The 23,870-nt window shown below is 62.2% G+C and overlaps 1 protein-coding gene and 1 long non-coding RNA gene across 3 annotated transcripts; both read right to left on the bottom strand.

The window, feature by feature from the left end:
- Positions 1-1,241: 1,241 nt before the first annotated feature.
- On the bottom strand, positions 1,242-2,305 carry LOC117066844. The gene is made up of 3 exons (XR_004430519.1): positions 2,184-2,305; positions 1,726-1,878; positions 1,242-1,460 (listed from the first exon to the last, which is right to left on the bottom strand). It is a non-coding gene; the product is annotated as an uncharacterized LOC117066844 (long non-coding RNA).
- Positions 2,306-5,105: 2,800 nt separating this feature from the next.
- On the bottom strand, positions 5,106-23,847 carry METRNL (meteorin like, glial cell differentiation regulator). 2 transcript variants are annotated; one of them, XM_033182642.1, is made up of 5 exons: positions 23,445-23,847; positions 17,918-18,303; positions 9,656-9,715; positions 8,295-8,619; positions 5,106-5,116 (listed from the first exon to the last, which is right to left on the bottom strand). In XM_033182642.1, the coding sequence occupies exons 1-4, from the start codon at positions 23,612-23,614 to the stop codon at positions 8,300-8,302; spliced, it is 936 nt and encodes a 311-aa protein (XP_033038533.1). In that variant the 5' UTR covers positions 23,615-23,847; the 3' UTR covers positions 5,106-5,116; positions 8,295-8,299. The 2 variants fall into 2 exon arrangements, with proteins under 2 accessions (XP_033038533.1, XP_033038532.1); XM_033182641.1 differs by lacking the exon at positions 5,106-5,116 and having other exon boundaries at positions 7,869-8,619.
- Between the last annotated feature and the right edge of the window lie 23 nt (positions 23,848-23,870).

Here is a 23,870-nt window from a genome sequence, read left to right as displayed (position 1 = left end):
ACCGATGGACGCCCTGTGTGGCGGCCCCTTGGCTCTGCAGCAGGGACAGCTCTCAGTGTCTCCTGACCAGGCCGTCCCAAGGCCGTTTACCGTCTGGGGGACCAGGGTCCTGGCAACACAGGACGGGGCATCATCACCACCCAGGAGCAAACGCTAAGCCACACGTGTAAGACCCTGCAGGGCCCCTGGAATGAGCGATCTTCCCACAGTGACCTCTCAGACCCCTGGGGCTCAGTTTTGGGAAGTAGGTGGCATGTCTGTGACAACAAGGTCCAGCAGCCACCACCCAGGCCCATCTTCACACCCGGGATCCCAGGCCCTGCCCAGCATCATGCCCAGCACACGGCAGCTATCTTGGGCGGCTCGAGGTGCCACAGCTGCCGTGGGGGCTGGGGCTGAGCTGAGGGCCATCATGTGTGGGGCCACAGGCCGCAGGGGCCCCCTGGGAGAGACCCACCTGCTCATTTTCTTTTCTTTTTTTTTTTTTTCTAGACGGAGTCTCGCTCTGTCGCCCGGGCTGGAGTGCGGTGGCGCAATCTCGGCTCACTGCAAGCTCCGCCTCCCGGGTTCACGCCATTCTCCTGCCTCAGCCTCCCGAGTAGCTGGGACTGCAGGAGCCCACCACCGTGCCTGGCTAATTTTTTTTGTATTTTTAGTAGAGATGGGGTTTCACTGTATTAGCCAGGATGGTCTCGATCTCCTGACCTTGTGATCTGCCTGCCTCTGCCTCCCAAAGTGCTGAGATTACAGGCGTGAGCCACCACGCCCGGCCCCATCTGCTCATTTCTAACCTTCAGTATCAGCCGCAGCAGTGTTTGAGGTTGAATTCTACATTTTTATGGTTTCTCAGCAAAGCAACGCTTCCTGCTCATGGTTCGGGCTGAGCCCCTGGGATTTCAGGGCGTCTGGAGCCTGTGCTGGGATGGGGCAGGGCGTCCACGCTATCTTCGTCTGAAGGGCTCTCGCCAGTGGACGTCAGCCTGACCTCCGCCCTGCCACCAACTCTCCTTCCCTCTGCAGCTGGGGCCACTCCCCCTTCGCACTGCCCTGAAGCTCTTCCTGCGGGACGGGTGCCAGGCCATGGTGGGGGGTGTCCCCAGAGGAGGTTTCCCAGATGCACCCCAGTCATGGCCACATCTGGGCCCTCCCTGGAAGTTGCCCATTCTCTGTCCTCAGTGTCCTCCGCCCTCAGCAAACACCACAGGCCTCTCGCAGATGGCAACCCACGTGCAGCAGCCACGACCGGCACTTCCCAGCACTGCGGGGCCACAGCCTGGGGTACGTACCTGGCCCCAAGGGGCTGTTCCATGGCGGGGAGCAAGCCCTGGGAGGTGGTGGCGTCCGGAAATCAGAGTCTGCTCCACAGGGAAAGCCGCATGCAGCTCAGCTGGACTCAAGCTCAGGGTGGGGGGAGGCAGCTGAGGCGCCTGAAGGCTGGGCTGGGGCAAAGCAGCTGGAGGCTGGAGAGAAGGGCAGGCCCTGACAGCAGGCGAGCGTGGCATGGACCCACCAGGTTCGTCTCCTCACCGGACTGAGGCCCTCCCTTCCCCACCAGGCTGATCTCACCGGACTAAGGCCCTCTCTTCCCCAGGTCCCGGGCCGGCCTCCATGTCCTACACCCCTCAGCTTCGGTGGGTCACTGGACAGACTGCAGGGACAGTCTCTGCCTGCCTTGGGGTTTTTCCACCCCAGGTTCCAGTTCTCCCACAAACGCCCTCTGCTCACCTCTCAAGGTACAGGAAGAGCCGTGCTCAGAGGTCCCACTGGAGACCCCTCCAAGGCACGGCAGGTGCCAGCAACAGCAATACCAGGGCACCCTGCCCGGAAGTGGAGCCAAGTGAGCAAGTCTGGGGGCTCTGGAGGTCCAGACAAGACCTTCTGGGGGCAGAAAAGCCAAGTGTCCTGGTCAAGGACACACTGTGGCTGGGACCGGGGACCCCTCCCCACCACCCTGGGAAGCACAGCTCCCTGTGCAGAAGTCCAGACCTGGGTGGAGCTCAGCTCGCACCGGAGAGGCAGAAGCCCCAGCAGTGACTTCTCCCTGAGCTGCAGCTGCAGCGAGGCGTCCCCGGCACAGCCCCACGGCTCCAGGTGGAACCAGGTAGAGGAGGAGCCGGGCGGGGAACACAGCCCCTGCAGCGTCTCCTGGGCAGAAGCAGGTGTGATCAGGATGAAGGAAGCACCTGGTCTGTGGCCCAGACAGTGTCTCCTCCTATCCACATCCAGAGCAACACTGAGGTTGAACAGAGGCTCTGGTGGACAGAGACCCGTGGGCACCGCCCGGTCTGCCCCTGCCCAAGCTGCTTCTTACAGAGCCCCACTGCACGGCACACACATCGCCTCAGGGGTCCTGCCACCCTCGTCCACCCTCCCACAGACCCGCCACGCCCCTCACGGGTCCTGCCACCCTCGTCCACCCGCCTACAGACCCGCCACGCCCCTGTCAGGCCCAGGGAAGTGCAGCGCCTGTGGGTGGGCCTGGCAGACCCAGCCAACGTGGCCGACACCCAACCTGGCAGCCGCTGCAGCCAAAGACCAGTTATCTACCATCAAGAATGTGCCCTTGACTATTTTTATGTCATCTGTGTTTTCTTTACTGCCTCAGTTTTTAGTAAAGCTCCTTGTTGGACATGTTAGTCCAGCTCAGCAGTGCTAAAAGGGGAAAGGAAGGGGCGCTGGGCTCTTTCTGGGCGGAGAGCGCTGGGCAGAGTGGCTCCCAGCCCCTCACCCTCCCTGGGCCCTCCGCCCCTCCCCCAGCGCCCTCCCCCTCACTGGAGCCTGGTGTTTTTTTGTTTCTTTGTGTTTTAGCATATTTTTCATCTTGCCCCTGATCAAGCTGATGGCCAGGAAAGTATGTGGCTTGGTAAGCAAAATTCTTCTGAAGAAATTCCAGAGCCCCCAGCCGCCGTGACCTCACCGCCCTGATACCAGCCAAGCCTCCGCTGTTTTTATAAATCACGGCCCGCCCGGGTGGCAGCACACAGTGGCCCAGTGTTGACTCCAGATTCCTCACGTTCCCTGGCATCCCCCGTGGGGCCCCTGTCCCAGCAGTGGGGGGAGCAGAACAGGCAGCTCAGGGTCCCTGGGCAGCCATCCCCTCCCCGCTGGGTGAGCCGGCGTCCTCCCTGCAGGTCTGCGTCCCCACGTCCCGCTCCTGGCTTCTGCCCCTCAGAACCCCTGCCATAGCTGCACTGCCACGACCTCCTGCTGTTAGTGGCCGCCCCCACCTCCGGAGCCCAGCCTACTCTGCTCTGAGGTTGCCTGGGTGGGCACCCACCTGGAACCAAGGGTGAATGGCAGGGCCCGTGCTGGCTGCAGGCCAGACACCAGCAGGGCTGACCAGGCCCCAGGCCGCTCCCCCGGCAGAGGCAGCACCCACTGCGTGCTGGCACAGGGGCTGCACTGGGAACCAAGGCTCGGCCCTTCTCCCAGGACTCAGCCCGGGCTGATGTCCTAGAGGGAAGACCTGGGGGTAGGGGGCATGGTGGGGGAATGAATGGCGTGAGGGGAGGGGGTGTTGGGGGAATCCCACAGGAGAGGAAGGAAGAGGCTGAGGTCACAGGCGCAGAAAATCCCAGGATAGCGGAAGGCTCTCGGGCCTCTGGGCGCTGCTTCCTGGGCCTCTGCTCACAGCCCCGTGCCCCTCCTGGTAATGAGGAACCCACCTGCCGTCCTTCCCAAGGGCTGGTTTAATCCCAGCAGGCAGGTTCCCGGGAACAGTAGGCCTCCCTCCATGCTTGCCCAGTGAGTGGTCAGGGAGGAGGACCCCAGGGTCTCACCAGCTCCTCTCAGGACCCTCACCACTTTTGACCACACAAAGGAGCAAAGAAGGGTTCCCGAGGGCGGCCAGGGCCGAGACCCCACCAACACGCCTGACGGATGAACTCCGGGGGCCGCTGCCTGCACAGAAGGGGAGCGAACGGCCCGGCTGGGGCCAATTCCCACCACGCCGGCCTGGTTTCTAAACAGTTTAATCAATTAGCGAGGTGGACGCCCTCAGTGTCAGCTGCAGTGCTAATGAGGGGCCCCGCCCCCACCCGTGGGACCCGAAGCCAGACTCTGGCCCCTCAGCAGGTCCTCCCAGTGCAGTGGGGGCCGGGGGTGGGGTGGGCAAGGAGGGGGTCTGGGAACCCAGCGGTGCAGCCTCCACCAGAGGCTCAGCCACAGGGTGCCCAGTGCCCGGCCCTCCCTGCAGCCAGCTTTCCTTCTGGAACCACAGGGAACCTCCGCCAAAGCCCTCGCAGCAGAGGAAGCTCAACTCCTGCGAGAGCCAGGAAGGGGGTGGCTCCATACGTGGGGGGAGTCGAGGTCGAGGGGGGCTGAGGGGTGAGCCGGGACTGTCTCTGCCACCCCAGCGTCCCAGCTGACGCCTCTCTCTCACACACACAGAGACACATGTGAACACGGGCCACATTCCTGCCCAACGTGACATGGCTTGCACACGCCGGGGCCTCGGCCAGCCCCATGACAAGCGGGAAACCGAGTCACAGCTCCCATGGGGCCCAGCGTTTGCAGATGGGGGACCAGCGTGGAGCTGTGGGCTGCGGTTGCTCTCAGCTTCTCTGTCATGGCCGTCAGTCGACTGGACTCCCAGGGTGAAAGGTGGCGGTGTCGGGCATCCAACAGGCAGGAGGCCGCCCACCACCCAGCACAGGCTGCCCCCTCGACCCGGAGAGTTCTTGGAAAACCTCCAGGGCTCCCCGGAGGGAAAACGGCAGGTGGAGGGGGCAAGTGGGCGCCGGAAAAGCAGGGGCGATCCTCACTCTGGGAGCAAGGAGGAGCCTGTCAACCCCCCTCCCTTATGGGGGGACTGACAGACATGGGGCTACGGGGAGAAGCCACCATCCCCAAGGGCTCCGAAGCCTCCGACTTGTCTTGGGAAAGTCTCGCTGCTCTTGGAGCACGTGGGGGACGATGGGGGCCCCCCTGGAGGGGAAGCAGTTGCTGTCCAGGGCAGGACCAAGTGTTCAGCGAGGACAGTGCGGGCTGCACTGCACTCTGATGGCCTTTCTGGTCGCTCTCCGGGGACGAGTCACCCCCTGAGCCCCGGCCTCCTTGCCTTCGTGTGGAGCTCCCCAACCCTCTCGGGTGGCAAAATCCAGTGAGCCAGGACCCCCTGCATTGGTGATGACCTAGTGAGTCTCCCCCTGGTCACCTGCACCTGCCCCCACTGGGCTCCCTGCCACCCACCCTGGCCTGCCCAGGTCAGACGCCCCCAGCAGATGGGAACCCTCAGGGCTGGGTGTCGTGTTCACCCCTGCGGTGTCAGGCAGGACCATGATATCAAGTCCCCAGGAAGGAGCTGGGGGTGCAGATCTGCAGGCAGGGGGGTCCTGCAGAGGAGAGAGCTCAGGGAAAGCCCGAAGCCACTTCCAGATGCCGGGCTGCAGGCGTGGCTCAAAGCCCACCTCCTCTGTGAAGCCCACCTCGACCCTCATAGTTAGAAGTGAGTTCTGCACCCCTTAGCACCCACATACTCAACCCTGACCCTCTCTTTTTCCTCAGAGGACATGTGGATCCACTGTGCGCATGTTCACGGCCGTGGGCTCCTGCAGGAGGGCAGGTCCCAGAGCTGAGCACGCAGGTGGACCTCACAGCCCTGTCCTGGCCCAGTGAAGAGATGAGGCCCCAGTGCCATCAGGGTGTCCTGCTGTGGCAGTAGGGCATGGGGGGTCCACACGGCTCTTGGGGCTCCCTGGCACCCCAATAAGCAGGGCAGGCAGGCGTGGGTCCCCCAGGGGCCTGTGCCAGGGGCCCTGACTGACGCTGGTCGGAGGTGGGAGGAAGGCGGACACCCCTGAGCATCCATGAACTACGGGGGCCTGAGGCCCTTGGGGCATCCCATGGGTAGGAGGAGAAAACTGGGTCCAGCATCCTCACGAGTCCCTCTGTCCCCAGCTCTAATGTGGGGCCCCGCCTGGCAGGGTTGTGGAGGAGAGGTGAGGCTGCCCCTCTGCAAACAGACCAGGGAGTGCAGTGACCACCAACTACTGGGCAAACCCATCAGGCTGGGGCTCCCTGCACCAGCGTGTTTGAAGAACGTGGTGAGAAAGGCGTCCGGGCCTCTTAACGCCTTGGGATTGGACCAGAGGAGGCGTCGGAGGAGCAGGACAAATGGAGCTGGCACTAAGGGAGGGTGGGTCCCTGAGCGCATTGTGGCCTGACACCTGGAGGCTCTGGGCAGCAGGAGAGCATGGGTCAGAGGGAGGTCAGGCGCTTTAGCTGCTGGGAAATGTGGATCTTCCCACTGCCCTGCAACCAGCAGCCGCTGGGGGAGGCTCCCTCGTGGTATTAGGCTCACAGGCCAGAGAGAGAAGGTTCTCGTGTGCCAGCACCAGGTGCCCACCCACAGGCCCCGAGGCTGCCTCTCACAACAGCCTCCTGGAGCCCTCCCACCTCAGCACCTGGCCCCCACCCCGGAGTGGAGACTTTCTGGTAAGCTTTGCCTTCCCCTAGACTCTGGACCAAAAGCCCCCCAGCCCACAGGCACTTCTTAAAACACAGTAGCCTCCCATGAAGCGTGATCTCTACTCCACCTGACAGCAGGTTCTGGCCTACCCCAGCATCCCTGTAATTGAGGAGAGGCCGCCAGCCTGAAACCTGACCTTCTTGTTCTGCAGCCTCCTCCGGTCAGTCAACACCCCCTGGAGCCAGCCCAAAAAACCCAGGTTCCAGGAGCAGGTTCTCTGCCTCCCCACTGTGGGCTGGGCACCTGCGCTGTGGCACCCTGTTGGCAAAGGTGGGCTGTCCACCAGCCACAGTGGGACCTGGCCCAGCCCCAGCCTTGCTGCTTCAGGTCCTCATCCAGAAGCACCTGCTTCTTGTTGTGACCTGTGGGAGCCTGTAGACATGTGCTGGCTCAGATCTGAGCCGGCGCACACCTGAGCCAGTGCACACATGAGCTGGCATACAGTACTTACCCGGGGTACCTGAGCATTTGGCATGGCTGGCATGGTGCCCACTGACCACACCAGCCTCTCCCAGGTCCCCTTTGCTCTTAGCAGCTGCACAGGAGGAACTGCCTGATTCATAAATGGGGATACAGTCTTAGGTCTGGTTAACTGACACTCCCAGGGACCCCTGTGCTGGGGCATAGTGTACCCCAAATTTCATGTCCACCCGAAACCACTCAGTGTGACCTTATTTGGAAATGCAGTCTTTGAGGACGTACTCGGGTTAAGACGAGGTCACTGGTGTGGGCCCCAATCCAGTGACCAATGTCTTAGTTAGAAAAAGATCTGGACACAGACACAGGGAGAAGCCATGTGGCCACAGAGGCAGAGACTGGAGTGATGCGGCCACCATCAAGGAGCACCTGGAGGCCCGGAGGCCGAGGAGAAGATGAAGGGCCCTCCCCTGGCTGAGGAGAAGATGAAAAGCCCTCCCCTGGCTGAGGAAAAGACGAAGGTCCTCCCTGGAGCCCCCGGAGGCTGAGGAGAGATGAAGGGCCCACCCTGGCTGAGGAGATGATGAAGGGCCCTCCCTGGAGCCCCTGGAGGGAGAGGCTCTGCCCACACCATGACTTTGGATTGTGGCCTCAGGAACTCAGAATGAGGCTGTCTCAGCCTGCAGTTGGTGGTGATTTGTTCTGGTACCGCATCCTTTGGGGACATGGCGTCACCAACTTAGGTTCAGACCAGCTCCCGGGCATCCAGAGACTTGCTGTGGGCTCCTGCACTTTGGGGAGGCTGGGGCCACAGGGCAGGACCTGAATTAATGGAAATGCAGCAGCAGGCGCTGATGGACAGTGGCCGGGAGGAGCAAGGCACGTCTGCTGAGGCAGGGTGGCGCCTGTGGGGTATGTCTAGCGCGGCCCTGAACAAGGGCCGTGGGCACCGAACCTGGCAAAAGATAGACTGGCTCCTAGCTGGTCGGATCCTGGTCTTTATTCTCTGGAATGGAACCACCAGCAGCCTGAAAAGGACTACAGCTGGCCCAGCTCGTTTTTTAAAAATAAAATGAAAATAAAAAACTTACTATTTGGCTCCATAAACTTCTGTCATGAGAATAACGACTCTGAATGGCACCTTTTCACACGTCCACTGTGCCCAATGGCCAGCGCTTCCCCCAACACCAGGCCGGACGCCGTGACTCAAAACGTCTTTAGAGAACAGTATCAAATGGCACACCAAGGCATTTTAAGACACAGGAGTTGGTTTCCTATGGACATTTCTTTTTTACCAAAAAAATATAATAACTTAGTTTGCATTTTACAGCATTTCCAATTGGCCAGGGCGTCCTTGGCTGGGAGCTCATGGCGTTGAGTGTGGCGAGAACGTCCACAGCTTGGGCACCAGGGTCAGTCCGTGCCAACCTCGCACGGGTTCAGTCCCCTCTCCTGGGCGTCCCTGTACATCCTCTGGAAGTCTTTGAAGCGTGGGGCACAGCCGAGCCGAGCCTCCCCAAAGTGCATGTGGCCGGTGAAGAGAAAGTCGCCATGCCCTGGCCGCACGCCACACTCCAGTAGCGTCCTAACACGCCCCTGCCAGTGGCCGTCGCCCTCAGGCGCCGGCTCGAAGACCCTGCTTTTCTGCCGATAGAGTCTGCTCACGCGCAGGTGGATGGCTGAGTCCTGCCGCTCGGGCTCGTGGGTGACTTCCTGGATGGAGCCTCGAACGGCTGTGCAGGAAAGGAGATGGAGACAGGAAGTGAGCAGGCATACGGCAAGGCCACCGCCCCTCCGCCGTCCCCCTGCATCGTCGGGCACTGGAACGGGTAGCTGACCCCAGACTCTGCCATCTAGTGTGGAAATTCCCACAGAAAAGTACAAGGTAACAGCAGGAAGCTGCCAAGGGGTGTCCCAGATAGTTAGACTTTGTCAGAGAACAGGTGCTCTCTCTACCAACGGCCAGACACGTAAGTGGGAAAACAGAACAAACACCACGGTGTGTATCAGATGCTTGTCAAGTCAGAACAGCTGACACACAGGGTGCCCCTGCAGTTCTGTGTCCTGATCAGACAGACCCGGTGCTGCTCAGAGGAGAGGGTGGGCATGGGGGCAGCCTTAGGGCCGCACTTGGAGACCCCTGCCGGGCCCCGATTCCATGCCAGGGATCGGGAAAGCAGTGAGAAGGGGCCCGTCCTTGAGCTTGGAGGTGGAGTACAGAGTGGAGGCCCTGCAGGACACGGCTTCCACGGCACCACACGGGAGGCCAAATCTTTCCCAGAGAGCGTCTGTGCAAACGCCACAAGCAAGGGGCTGCAGCCCTGGGACCCCAAAGCTCCCCCTGCAGAGCTGCAGAGCCACCGGGAGCCTTAGGCATGGAACAGCGTGAACTCTGGTAGGGGCAGGGAGTGTCCAACGCCAGGGTTGCTCTGGGCTGCTGATAAAATGCTGTTTACAAAGCACTTCAGCAAGACAAGCTGCTGGGAAACAGTGGACTTCAAGAGTCCCCTCGAAGAGCAATGATCTCATTTACAAAATGGGAAAATGCTTGACAATCACCTAAAACAACCCCCAGCTCCCTCCAAGTGTGGGCAGTGGAGTCCCTGTCCCCAGGGCTGGTGGAGGGCCAAGCCCAGGGCTTCCACGGCGTGTAACCCTCCAGCAGGGTCCACGCAGCGCCGGAAGGCTGTCCTGGGCCCTGAGCCCGAACAGCTCCACGTGGCAGGAACCAGGCACACAGGAGGTTGAAGCTACCAAGCAGACACTCACCGAAGTCGCTGGTGCAGACGGCTAGGAGCACCTCGGTGTCACTGCAGGGACGGCACGGGGCTGGGGAAGAAAGGCAGAGTCAGGAAGCAGCCTGGATGGGGCAGGCTCTGGGATGCCACCCACCACAGTCAAAAGATCGTCACACTCAGCAAAGCCAAGTCAGAGAGGTGTCCACGTCAAGGCACCTCTTGGCCAGCGCCACTTCCAAGGTGAGTCAGCGGCACGTGCTGGAGGGGCCGGCAGAGCAGGAGACAGAAAACACAACCTCAGCCACGCCAGGTCTCACCCAGGGGACCCCTCAGCCCCACCTGGACCAAAGGTACCTGCAACTCGGCCATGATGGGCACGTGCCCTGACAGCAAGACCCTCAGTCCGGCCACGTCCCAGGGCCTTCGTGGGGAGGGGTCTTTGTGCTGTTTCCCCACTTACCTCCTCAGTGCAGCTGAGCCGGACTCTGAGAAATCACTCTCATGCCTGATGCAAATGCAAAGCCCACCCGGGGCTGAACCGAACCCACGGGACAGCAGTTACCCCCAACCTACCCCACGGCCCATGACGTCGGGACCACCCTCACTTTCAGGAGTCACCCCTAATCCACCTCCACGGCCCACGATGCCAACGCCAGGACCACCCTCACTTCCCAGTCACCCCCAACCCACCTCCACGGCCCACGATGTCAAGGCTGGGGCCACCCTCACTTTCCGGAGTCACCCCTAATCCACCTCCACGGCTCATGACACCGGGACCACCCTCATTTCCCAGAATCACCCCGAATCCACCTCCACGGCCCACGATGCCAACACCAGGACCACCCTCACTTCCTAGCTCTCTCAAACCGTGCCCCTCACCGCCGGACAAGAGTCACTCCCAACCCACCTCCACAGCCCACGACGCTGGGACCACCCTCACTTCCCAGAGTCACCCCCAACCCACCTCCACGGCTCACAATGCCAACGCTGGGGCCATCCTCACTTTCCGGAGTCACCCCTAATCCACCTCCACGGCTCATGATGCCGGGACCACCCTCACTTCCCAGCTCCCTCAAAGGGCAGACACTCCCCACAGCTGTGCTGCCCACTTCCCTGGGCCATGACGGCAGCGGCACCTGAAAGGAGGGTCACATCCTACAGGATCCCTCGTGCGGCTGGAAGGGCCAGCAATGCTGAGACTCCAGGAAGGGGATCCCTGAGCAGGCAGCGACACGTCCGCCTGCCCCTGGTGTGGGGCCTCACCCAACAGGGCAGAGATCCAGTCAGGGCCATCGACTCAGCCCCTTCTCCAGACACCACCTGGCCGTGGGATGAGACAGACACCCCAAACGGCTCTCGAGCCAAGCCCTGCTCACAGAATCCCCTCTGAAGCCCCTGAAGCCTGCAGGGCCCGGCCTCCCCCAGAAAATGCAGAGAGCACGGCGGCGTCTCAGAATGAGCTCCCGCACCAGCCAAACCAGGCTTTCTCAACAACCTTCTCCCCGGGGCCCAGCCCTCGCTCGCCCTGCCCTTCACCCCAGTTACTCAGACGGGCGGGCCACTGTGAAACAGAAACCTGCACCACATGTCCCTACACCCGGGATGGACTTGGGAAACACAGTTTTATTATCTGCTCTTATTGCAGGTTTCAAGGCCTCACCTCCCCGTTCTGAGCCTCCTAACTCAACAGAAGCTTTGAGATGTGAAATCTCAATGACGCTGGTTTCCCCGGTGCCATTTCACCTTCTGAAGGCTCTGAAATGTCCCTGGCCAAGAGCTGGGACAGCCTTGACGTGGGGTTCGCCGGCCCTGGAAGAAGCTAATGCTGTCTGCACCCCTGGCCGGCTGTCCTTGCTGGACTGAAGTGAGATGAGCTCTCGCCTACCTGATGAGTGTGGGTCCGAGCTGGCTGCTGGTGACTGGCGGCCCCGGGGGACAGGGCAGCACACATACCTGGCACCTTGGCCAAGGTGGGGACAGCTGCTCAGAGAGGCCATCTGGGGTCAGGAACTTCCTTCTGGGTCAGGAACTTGCAGGGACCCTCAGGGCCTGCACATATGGTCAATGGAGACCCTGGAGTCTACACTGCCCTGGGCAAGTGCAGGTCTCTGTGGGCCCCTCAGGGTGGAGGTAAGAGGGACCCAGAGACAAGGCCAGCACTTCCCACCAGGCAGGGGTGAGGGCGCCTCCCAGCCGGGCTCAGTGCCTGACTCACCGGCCCACCCACCTCCTCCTGCATTTGCTTCCATTAAGTTATCAGGAAAAAGAAGCTGCAGAGCGAGCACAGACTGCTGGGCGCCTCGAGGCCGGACCAGCCTGGCACCGGGGGCACGAGGCCAGACCAGCCTGGCACCGGGGGCGCGAGGCCGGACCAGCCTGGCACCGGGGGCACCTCGAGGCCGGACCAGCCTGGCACCGGGGGCGCCTCGAGGCCGGACCAGCCTGGCACTGGGGCACGAGGCCAGACCAGCCTGGCACCGGGGGCGCGAGGCCGGACCAGCCTGGCACCGGGAGCACCTCGAGGCCGGACGAGCCTGGCACCGGGGGTGCCTCGAGGCCGGACCAGCCTGGCACTGGGGGCATGAGGCCAGACCAGCCTGGCACCGGGGGCGTGAGGCCGGACCAGCCTGGCACCGGGGGCGCCTCGAGGCCGGACCAGCCTGGCACCGGGGGCGCCTCGAGGCCGGACCAGCCTGGCACTGGGGGCGCCTCGAGGCCGGACCAGCCTGGCACTGGGGGCGCCTCCGCCATCCCAGCAACCCTGCAGAACGGGAGCTTCTGGCCAAATCCCCTTCCTGCTGCTTTGTACAGACTCACACTGCAGCCCCCACCACTGGGGCCTCCTGACTCGCAAGCTGGAAGCTGCCCGGTGGGCTTTTCTATGGGGGCCCCGGGGTGGGGCCCACCCTCGACACTTGGTTCACCTATGTGGACCCCCATCCCACTCGCCGGCTGGGAGCCTGCAGACCATGGTGGGCCTGATGCAGACACGTGCTGGACAGAGGCCAGGGAGGGCCAGGACAGCGCTGGGGGGACTCAAATTTCAAGCAGCATTTTTATCCTTCACAGGTAAGACTGCTCCCCGGCCAGCACCTGCCCCGTGGCCACAGGGCCAGAGGTCCCAGCCCAGGGCAACTCATGTGACTGAGGGTGGCCTCAGTTGAGAGCGAGCTGGTCAACAACAGATGCCTGGTGACCACAGCCCACAAGAGGGTCCGCTCACTGGGCAGCACCCTCTGGCTGGGCAGCCGTGGCAGCTGGGCTGGGCCAGGTGGTCCTGCAAGGGCAGGAGGCAGGAGATGCCCAAAGCTCATCCTCACAGTCAGCAACGCAGTTGGGTGTGTGTGGTTCCCACCCTGGGGCGGGGGGTGTGTGTGGGTCCCACCCTGGGGCGGGGGGTCTGTGTGGGTCCCACCCTGGGGCGGAGGGTCTGTGTGGGTCCCACCCTGGGGCGGAGGGTCTGTGTGTCTCCCACCCTGGGGCAGACGGTGTGTGTGGGTCCCACCCTGGGGCGAGGGAGCCCACAGACCCAGCCGCACACGACCCACCCCAGGGCCTGGGCGTGCGAGCGTATCCAAGCCATAGCTCATCACCGTCTGTGAGTCACGGCCCCGCGACCTCAGCGGACAGCTGAGGGGGAGGATGGAGATGCTGCCCTCACGTGCCCTGTGTACCCCACCCTGGCTCACCCGGCCAACAGCGGGGGTGTGGGGCCCGGGGGCGGTCAGCACCTGCAGCCTCGCCTGCTGAAAGCCTCTGGAGACGACTCATCGACAGCTGAGCTAGTAACAAGCACCCTGGAGACCTCCCTGTTCTGATTCTGAGCTTTACAAAGCAGAGGTCACCTTCACGGAGAACACAGGGTGGACTCCAGGAGACGATCTGGAGACAATTATTAACACGAGCCAGGCTCATAAAGGCTGCGGAATGCGCTGGTCATGGACCCATCACGTCTAGTTTCCAGGCGGCGGGGAGGGTCGGCAAAGGGTTGGAATCCTGGTCCATCCTCTTTGGAGGGGAGGGCTGGGGTGTGGACATCTCAGGACGGTTACTCGGGAGCTGGCATGAACAGGGTGGGAGGGACCAGCAGGGTGGGGCTGGGGAAGCTGCTGTGGGGACTTAGGTTGGGCAGTAGGTGTAAGCGGAGAGGCGGTGCCGTAGTAAAAGCAGGACCGGCTGGTTCCGAGGAGAGGCTGAGAATGACAGACACCGACCGGTCCGGCAGGACTGTCCAGGTAAGGACAGCCAGAGGGACTCACACAGTTCTGACGGGAAACCTCTGTGGCCAGGACTGCCGGGTCTCCCACACAGCTGATGACGGGGGAAGGCGGGGACACGTTGCTTTCAGAGGAGCTGGTGACGGGGACAAGGTGTTTTCACAGGAGCCAAGAACAGGGAGAAGTGGGTAGGGGTGGAGAGTGGGCTCCCGTGGGCTCGAGGACCCAAGGCCGAGCTCCCAAGGCTGCCATTGTCACCGTCGCAGTGAGGCCGCACTCCAGGCTGCAGTCCATTGCTGGGGGGCCCCGGGGGTATTGGCCCCACGGCCCCTGCCCTTCCCCCGCCTCCCTCTCTTTCTCCCTCCCTCTTCCTGGTGAGGAAGCTGGCAGGGGCCACACCCTTCCTCTCCGCAAGCCCAGAGATGGTCAAAATGAAAATTACAGTGGCTGGAGAGAAGCCACCAAGCAGGAAGCCAAAGATGGACGAGAGATGGGACGCCTTGGAAAAAATCAGCCCCTCTCCTCTGCCTCCAGGAAATAATGAGAATTACCTTCCACACTTTTCCACCCATCCCTCCCACCATCAAGGACTTCTCCAAACTCTGAGGCTCCCGGAGGGGGCTCATCGGCAGGGGCTCCGTGCCCGCCGAGCTGGTCATTCACCTACGGGCTCAGCCAGGGCAGGACTGTAAAGGGACGGGGCGCTGAGGCCCCTGAGACGCTGCAGGACTCCGGCATCCTGGAGAGCCAGGGATGGCACTGTGTGTTCACGATCAGCATCAAGGCTGCGTCCCCTCCTCTCCCACTGTCTGTGTCCACGACGCCGCTGCCCGGCCCTGGACACCTGCTCACTGGGGCCTGCACCCCAAGCTCCAAGCAGACGTGACCAACCCAGGAGCACTTGACACATGGCCCTGGGAGAAGCTGAAGGACAGACTGGAATCCTGGGACCTGCCTGGACTGCCCCGGGTCTGTGTTCCCCAGAACCAGACAGAGCCCCCACCCACACTCCCCAAGCCACTGAGCGGTGCCCGTTTCCCGGATGCACTGGCGTGGGAACAGCAGCCCCACACAGACTCAGCCAGGTCTGCTGGGCACAGGTCTGGGCACGGCCTGGAGTTGCACCTGTCCACTCTCTGCCCCTCCCATCCTGCAGGATTTCCTCAGCATCCAAGGAAGGTGTCCGTGTCGCCTGCAGAAGCGGCCAGTGTGGGGCTGGGAGGTCCTGCCCACAGGTAACCAAATCCCAAGGTCCTGGGGCCGGGTCCCCTCCCGCCTGGCCCCGTCTGTGCCCCTGCAGAAGCAGCCTGCCCCTGTGTTCTGGCCAACTCCACGTTATCAGTGCAGAGTTTATTCAAGGAAGCCGATCACGGAGCACGAAGGTGCCATGATCACGCCCACAAGATCCACCAGAGCAGCAGGTTTCCTCCTGGCTGGGCAGGGGATGGGGCTCACACCCCATCTCTTGTCTGGGTTTCCAGCCCATGGAGCCTCTGTCCTCCTAAATCAGCACAAACTGGACCTTCGGACTCACAGATGAGCTCGTCCACCTCTCAGCGAGTCGCCCACGCCAGGCCAAAGGCATAGGAAAGGCACAGGCACACCTCAGGCTCAGCGGGGCTGGCGTTGCCCGGCTCAGCCTCCATCGGCTCTCACAGCTGCAGCAAGTGCAGGAACCGGAGACAAGGGAAACCGCAGCGCTGGCTGGACAGAGCTGGGGAGCCGGCCTCACCCAGGGGACAGCGCCACTGCTGCCAGATGGCCGGCACCGACATTCCACATTATGTACCCATTCCTGCGGCATTAAGGGCTTAGGGGCCCCCGTCCCCTGATGAAAGGCGAATACCCTGGGGACAGGCGATGATGCATCAACCTCCTCAGATCCCTGCTGCCCCTCGACCCCGTCAGGACAGGAGAGGCCTCTCGTGAGGGCCCTGGAGGTGCTCAGCCCAGGGAGGGGCCCTGCACCTGTGCCTGTTCCTGTGGAGACGCCAGGCGTGGTCCCAGCTCCGGGGCCCCCAGTGAACCTCTGAGTCTGGGCCCCTGTCCTCAGTTCCGACGGTCCCTGCACGTCTGCTTCCTCAGATAGACAACCCGTCACGCACAGAGCCCTGGAAATCACCTCAGGCTCGGTTTAAGCAGGTGCCACAGGGTCACCAGGTGTGAATAAGGAAACCCCAGCACCTGCCTCACAGGACACAGCAAAGTTCTGGGACCCCCAAGCCAGCCTGACACGTCCTGGGCCACAGTCCTGCGCTGGACCCCACAGGCCCAGGAGGCCCACGGAGGGCGAGCGAGGACCCATGGCCAAATGCCTGCTCTGGTCCCTCGGGGCTCAAGTCACTCCTCACGAGAGGCCGCTGCCTCCCTGCAGCCCCACAGGACCCCAAGGCAGCTCAGCCCCGACCCTCCTGTTCCTCTCCCAAACCCGCCCACCGCCCCAGGCTACACGGGGCCTGGAGGCCTCGGACTCCACCCCCAGAGGCAGGAGAGACGAAGTCTGTGTTCCCAAAGGAGCTCACAGGCTCCATAAGGGTCTCCCCAGCTGACAAGCAGAACCACTGACTTTCCACTGGAAATGTCGAAATCGGGCCTGTGCCGTGTGGACGTCCAGGCGTGCATGGCAGGGACTGACTGTGCTGCAACCTCTTTAAGAATCTCACCCAGAAGCAGAACAAAGCTCAGGCCACAGAGCACGTGACCTGAAGCCCAACGTCTTCAAAACCAATCATCACTTTAATCAGCAGAGTGTTCGCAGGTTCCTAATATCTGGCCTGGCACCTTCACCTCCGGTTAGAAAGACTGAACTTGGTGCTTGGGTTTCTCTAGGTTCTGTCTCATTGTGAGTTTTTCTCCAGGACCCCCAGAGCAAGGCTGGTGGCCCCTCCCCCAGATCTCCCACCCACCATAACTGTTGGTGACCGAGATAAAGGCCGCTGTGGTTAAAGTTTTATCCAGCGTGCAACCAACCACGGCACAGCTGAGTTTGCACCAGCGTCCATCCCTGCGGGTGCTGAGGCCCAAGGGGCAGTCAGAGCTCATGGGCCAGTGAGGACTCCAGGCAGACGGTCCTACGCTCACTCTGTAAATGACCAGTCCATTTGGGAGAGATTTCAGAGAGAGATGGAAAACTGATCTAGGCCGGGAACATAGAACACAAAAACGTCGGCTCCCATTCAGGATAAAAGTCTGCACACCCGAGGCCGAGGCCACACAGACCATGGAGGTCACACAGCCCACAGGTGCCTCCCAGGACCTCATGCCTCCTGGTGTCTACCCTCAGAATTTTCTAGAGACCAACGCAGCCATCCACAAAGGACCTCTCCCCCAAGCACAGGCGTCCACAGACGCCACGTGACAACTCCACTCCCTGCCGGCCACACAGGGAAGGTGTCTGCTTATCGTACCCACAAGACCCCTCAGGGACGGGGGTGGCCCCACGTTCTGGGCATCACAGCTGAGCACCGCTCCAGGCTGAGTCAGTCTCAGCTCCCACCCAAAAACTGACGTTTCAGGGTCTTTAGCCGACCAGAAACACCCAGCCAATTCCCAGGGCAGTTTGAATGATAAAAGCACCCGTTTCAAAGGCACTTCACCATCCACAAGCATGGGGGTGTGTCCGACCCAGCCCTGGCCCAGCCGCCCACAGGGGGATGCTTGCCATGCTCCCCAGACACACCCCCCGGGAGACAGGCCCCGCTTCGCCAAGCCCATGCCGCCCAGAACACTAACCCAGATGGGCCAGTCTTTTCAAAGGCGGTTTTAGTTGGAAAGGCTGCATTTCCAAGATGGTTTAGTTTGGACGTCCCGCACCCCCTGACACCATGTCACACCCCTAGGAGGACCCCTCTGCAGGCGCCAGTGCCCCCAAATCCCAGTCGCCCGTGGGGTTCTTTGGGTAAAACGTCATGTCCGAAGCACAGACACAGGAGGGTTTTCACCAAGGCTGAGCAGACGAGGGGGCAGGAAGAAATCAGAGACACCTGCCAATCACAGTCCCACAATGACAAAGCCCGCTGCCCCGGACAGGGGAGCCCGTGCCAGCCCACCGCCCCCGCCCTGGGCAGGGCACTCACCAGACAGCTCGTGTAGGTCTGACGCCCTGTGCCTCCTAATCAGCTCATACTGGAAGCCCGTGGTCCTCCGGCCGATATCCTGCTGCGGCGTGGCCTCCACGAAGAGGCCGCCCTGCTCCAGGCCAAAGCACTGCACCCGGCCGGGCCTACCATCCCCGTCCGGTACCAGCAGTCTCAGTTCTCCAGTTTTTTCCAAATAAATATTGGCCCCCGAGGAGTCCCTGAAGGGCTTGATGCACACAGTCAGGTGCCGGGCAGGCGAGAAGGTGTTGGGCCGCAGGTTAACGATGAGAGCACCTGTCGGGTACATCCACTCCACAGCGCCCGCCGCGCAGCGCAGATACACCTGCTCCACCTCCTTCCTGTGCGTCTCGTGCGTCAGCCCGCTGCAGAGGAGAGAGACGTCAGCCAGGCCGGGAGCTGAGGCTCCTGCCCCCAGCACACACCCCACCCACACCCACAGCCAGCCAGTAAGGACGACATCTCTCAAAATGATGGCAGCTCACGGACCCACCCACTGCCAGCCACAGGTGCCACACGGACCCCTGCCCGTGAGCAGGCTGGCGCCATCTCTGCCCTTCGGCACAGGGGCCCCACCCAGTTCCTTCCAGTGCATCTGCACCAAGAGCCAGGGTGGGGCCGAGCTCCCAGGAGTGCAGGTGGTGCTGGCCCCCGGGCTCTCCAGACGCCCTCCAACACTCAGAGTCTGCGCCTCTGCTGCCATAGTGTCAAACACCAATCTCTGCAGTGTTCCTGAATCAGGGTGGCTGGAGGTGCCGGGGCAGTGGGAGGGAGCCCCAAGGAAGGGATGGATTCCTCCGGAATATCACGGAGTATCATGGAAACACCAGCAGGCCCTGTGTACCAACTCTGGTTCCAGATGACCACAAGGGCTGGGACGCTAGAGGTAAAGTGACGGTGGGACCCCACGCTAGAGGTGCGTGAAGGAGGAACCCTGGGATGCAACCTGCCCAGACAGCAGCTTTTAAATTAATCCAGAGGGTTGGCAGTTTAGGCGGAAGGAGGTTCTAGATGAGTTTTGTTTTTAGCATCTAATTAAGCATAGATGTTTGCACATTTTTCAAAGTAATGATTTGACCGTTTTCTGCAAGCCTGAGGACCCTGCACTGCCGACAGTGTTTGTAAAAATAAGCTATCATTAAAGCAAGATTCACTGCAAAAGCGAGGTGAACCTCCTCCACAGGGTGAGGATTCGGGTGGGGGACTATTGTGTGAGGAGCAAGCTAAGTTTACCCCATAAATGCTAAACAGAAAAAAATGAAGTGTGCTACACCCTTGGAGACGCAGGCCCTGAGTAGAAACAGTTATATTTTCGAGAAACTGAAACATCAGAAACCTTACACTTCTTCTCCACACTTTAATGTCAATGCCAGCTCGTGGCTAACAGTCACATCACAACCACCAAGTGGGCCTGGAACTAACCCAGTGACTTCAACTAAGTGTTTTATTACATGAAACTGGGTTCTGAGCAGATCTCAGACAGGTTCACCCACATTCTTAGGATTTTTATGTGAAATAAGCAATGCTCTTTCCAGAGCCCTGGCCTGAGCGAGTCACCAGAAACTCTTTCCGCAGCAGAGAAAATGAATAACATATGGTTTGCATTTACTGCTGCTGACTCACACTCTCGGCCCCCAAACCTCACTTTTCATAGGCTGCAGGCCACATCAGAGGGAGGTGTCGAGGGGTGCACCCCTCCTCACCCTCTCCCCACCCCCACAAGGCCCTAGGTCATGAGTGGCCAGGTCGCACCGGCTGCCAGGATCACACACCCAGAACAGACTCACAAATTACAGTCCATAAAGCTCACACAAGCTTATCTAACACGTATGTGGGGAAGGGCATGATGATCGTGCTGTGTGGAAACTGGACTCAGTGAAGAGTGGCTGACACACTCGGCTACAGTCAGTTCTCTCCTTATGCAGCCTCATCGTCGTGTCCCTCCCTCCCGTCTCTGGCATCGAGGCCACTGTCCTCCTGCCCCTGCTCGTGCACCGAGCCTCAACCCACTCTCCACATACACCGTCCTGACGCGCTGCCTCCTCCCGGGGGGTCCTGAAGCTCGAGGGAGTGGGCTCTGGTCACCTCTGACAGTACTGCCTTCATCTGAGCAAGGGAGGGGAACAGCCACAAATCAGCAGGGGTGGAGGGCACCCTCCTGGAGACAGGCAGCCCACCCACCTCTGCCCAGGGGGAGGGGCCTTGGGGCCATCCTAGCCTAGCACATGCTACCCGCATCTGGTGGGCACACCTGGCTCCACCCACTCAGAAGACACTGGGCAAAAAGAGGACGAGGACAAAACGCAGGTGGACACAGAAGAAAGAAGGCACCCGGCTATCTCACCCTTTACCTAACGTCTTCTCAGCCCACTCAGAGGGGCCTGCACCCAGCGCAGGGCCTGCTCCCCTCTCTTCTCACATTCTTGTGAAACATCCAGACCAACGGGACTCCAGCTAGGCCCGTGACATGAGAATTTTCACATTAAAATAAGTAGCATGTGATGCACAAGACCCGTGTAGATTTAAAAAACAAACAAACAAAAAAAGTAAAACAATGCGTCCTTCAGCCTGAGACCCAGCAGACCTTGGCACGAAGTCCAAGACTCACGGTCTGTGCTGGTTCCTACCAGAAAATCCAGCGCCTCAAAGTTCTCACCTCCAAATATCCAGCGCCTCAGCAAACCTGAAAACAGAGTCTGTTTATGCAAAATTGCTGGCATCGCAAAAATGTGACATATTTAATGGTCATGGATGAGGGCATTTTGTGATTTTCACAGGAGATGCAGGTGACACACACTCAGTTCTGTTGTGATAAAACTAAACCGTGCAGACAAAATTGTGGTTCTGTCCAACTTTAGGAAACTGGCAAGACTGATTTGATGTTAGACAAACAGACTCAACAGATGCATTTTTAAAAGTCAGCAAAGGTTACCACCCAGGTGGATATGCTTGTGGGGCACCTTCATGGAAAGGAGGACAAATCCCAAGTGAATCAAGGGACTCGCTGAAGGAGGCAGTGCAGGTGCACTGGAGGGTTGTTGAGGCACCAGCCCACACACCACAACTCTGAGTCACCAGGACAAAATGCCTGGCTCCTGTATGAAAGTCAGGAAGGGCTTTGAACCCACTGGCAGGTTAACTTTTCTTTCCCCACCTTGCATGAGAGACAAACCAGGTGTGACCGCACCTGCGATGTCTGGGCTGACACAAGTGGGAAAGTTCATGGTCCACCTTTATGGCCACTGGCTGATAAAGACGGGGCGCTGGTCCTGCCTCCCCCCACGGGAGAAAGGTTTCATCATCTCCTACTTAATTGCTTAGAACAAAAACCCAGCAACAGAGGCTGTCAATGCCATGGCCAGTGTCATGAGGGCAACTTTCCTGGTATCAGTGGATGAAAATCCACCCAGCACACCAGTGCTCGCTCCACCCTGTGCTTCTTCAGGATAGCTGGTAAAAAGTCACAAACACTGGAGGGTCGCAGGCAGGCCAGTGCACTCCAGTTTCGACAGCGAGTCTCTGTCACTGATTTGTGAAGTGTGTGGATCAACGGGGCAGTGATTACAACAAAAGAAAGTCTCACTTATGCCCCAGAAACACAGCCAGGCCCCGTGTCCCCTCCAGATCACACCTGCAGCTCCAGCAGCCCTCACAGCTGCCCTCTGCCAGGCTCTGCAGGTGGGGGTGGGGGGCCCTCCGGGGAGTCTGAGGCCAGGAGCCGGCTGGCAACGACGGGCGAAGAGGGCCTCCAGGGAGACCGGAGGGTGCACAGGTCATGGAGGGCAAAACACTCCTGTCGCGCTGCTATCACCCGGCTGGAGGAGCCGCCCGCCCCTGGAGGTGAGGGGTGGCCTCCCACCCACCCTTGGCTGCCTACTGCGCCCTCTGGGCCCCAGGAGACGCCCCCTCCTACCGGGCACACAGTCCCCTGACACCCTGAAAAGGCTGCCGGCTCCTTCTCAACAAACTCAGCCTGGGCGGCGGGGCAGTGTTTCTGGTTTCGGTCTGCTGAAGCAGAACGCCCCAAGGCCTCGGTTGAGGGGTGCACTGACCCGCCAGGCAGAGGCAGCGAGCCGGAATTTAATCACTACGCGGGGACAAGGGCAGCCCCAGAAGAGCTGTCAGCCTCGGAGGCTCCCAGCCAGCTCCGTGGCGCCAGCATTCCCGGCCGACCCTCCCCCAGACCTCCATCCGCCCGCGGCCCAGCCTCAGCTCCCGCGTCCCCGCTCGGCCGGCGGGGAGGCTTCTGCGAGAAGGGAGGCGGCCGCTCCCGGGACAGCCGGGCACCACCCACGGCTCTCAGGGGTGACTCTCCCTCCCAGCGCCACGCCCCTTCCCCCGGGAGGCTCCGCTGGGGGGTGACCGCGGCGCCCCTTCCCCCGGGAGGCTCCGCTGGGGGGTGACCGCGGCGCCCCTTCCCCCGGGAGGCTCCGCTGGGGGGTGACCGCGGCGCCCCTTCCCCCGGGAGGCTCCGCTGGGGGGTGACTGTGGCTTCGCAGAGACCGAGAACGGAGGCTGCGGCTCCGGGGAGACCCGCGCCTGCCCCGCGGACACCAGCCCCGCACCGGCTCTGCCCCGACCTTCTCGGAAAACAGCTTCGCTCGAAATAACCGCGTGACTCGGGGCCCGGCGGGGCCGGCGGCCGGCGGGCGGGGGACCGGGCCGAGGGGAAGCGGGACCCGGGCCCAGGCCGGCCCGGCCACGGCTTTCCGGGAGGCGCGCGTCACTCGGGTCCCCGCGCATCTGCGAACTCCGGAACTGGCGACTCCGAGGCTCGCGCAGGGCGGGTTCGGCCGCGGTGCCCTGGATTCGCGTGGGAGCAGCGGCGGCTCCCGAGGGGCACTCGCGGCTGGCGCTGCTCTCGGCGGCCACACTTGAGTTAAAAAAAAAAGTCCTCGGCGGCCACCGCGGGTGGGCGGGGGGGGGGTCGCCCAGCGCAGCGCGCGCCGCGGCCAAGGGCGGCCTGACCTTCACCGGGCAGGGGCGGGGGGCCCGGCCGGAGCCGCACTCGGCCCGGTTCACAAGTGCCCGCCCGCGGCTCCCCGAGACAGAAGTGGCCCCCGCTGCGGTCCGTGCCAGTCCCCCGAAACCGCCGCCCCCTCACGCGGCCGCCCCTTCCCGCTCTGGCCCGGGGCGGCCTCGGGGCGCGCAACTCCCGGAGCCTGCAAGGAAGGGCCCGAGCACCGACCCCCGCCTGCCCACGGGATGGGGTCGCGGGACCGGCGGCCCCCGAGGCTCGGACACGCGCGGAGCCGGGACCGACCCTGCCGCGCTGCAGGCGCGCCTCCCCCGGCGTCCTCCGGGCCAGGGACCGGGACGCCGCAGGCTCTTTTGTTCTAGAACCGGGGGCGGGGGACAGTGGGCACCGGACTGGGCCTGGAGAGCGGCCCCCGGAGCCTCTGTCCCGCGCTCGCCCCTGGCCGCGCCCCCGCACGCTCCGCCGGCCCAGGACGGGAGGGGACGCGAGGGGAGGGGGCCGGGCCGGGGTCGCGCCGCGTACACTCACCTCCCCTTCCAGCTGCACAGGTCGCTGGAGTACTGCGCGCCCGCGCCGCCCAGCAGCACGGCCAGGAGCAGGAGCAGCAGCAGGAGCGGCGGCGGGGGCGGGCCCGGGGCGGGGGGTCGCGGCCACAGCTGCCCCGCACGCCCCCAGGCCGCCCGCGCCGCGCCCCGCATGCTCTGGCTCCGGCTCCGCCGCCCGGCCCCGCGGAGCAGACCCTGGAGCCGGCGAGCCGGGCGGGGGCGGGGCGGGCTTCGAGTCCGGGTGGTCACGTCGCGCGCCCCCCGAGTCCTCCGCGCGGCCGCCCGCCCATCCCGGCCCGCTGGAGCCGCTGGAGAAGCTGGAGCCGCCGGAGCCGCGCGCACTGGTCCGCGCCCGCCGCCGCCGCCGAGCCTCTGAAGTTGACGAGTCCGAGTCCGCCCGGCCGGGCTC

The sequence above is a fragment of the Trachypithecus francoisi genome, unplaced genomic scaffold, assembly GCF_009764315.1.
Source record: "Trachypithecus francoisi isolate TF-2019V2 unplaced genomic scaffold, Tfra_2.0 Lachesis_group20, whole genome shotgun sequence".
NCBI lineage: Eukaryota > Metazoa > Chordata > Mammalia > Primates > Cercopithecidae > Trachypithecus > Trachypithecus francoisi.
Note: the sequence above shows the minus strand (reverse complement) of the source record. Positions and strands in the feature narration are given on the sequence as shown.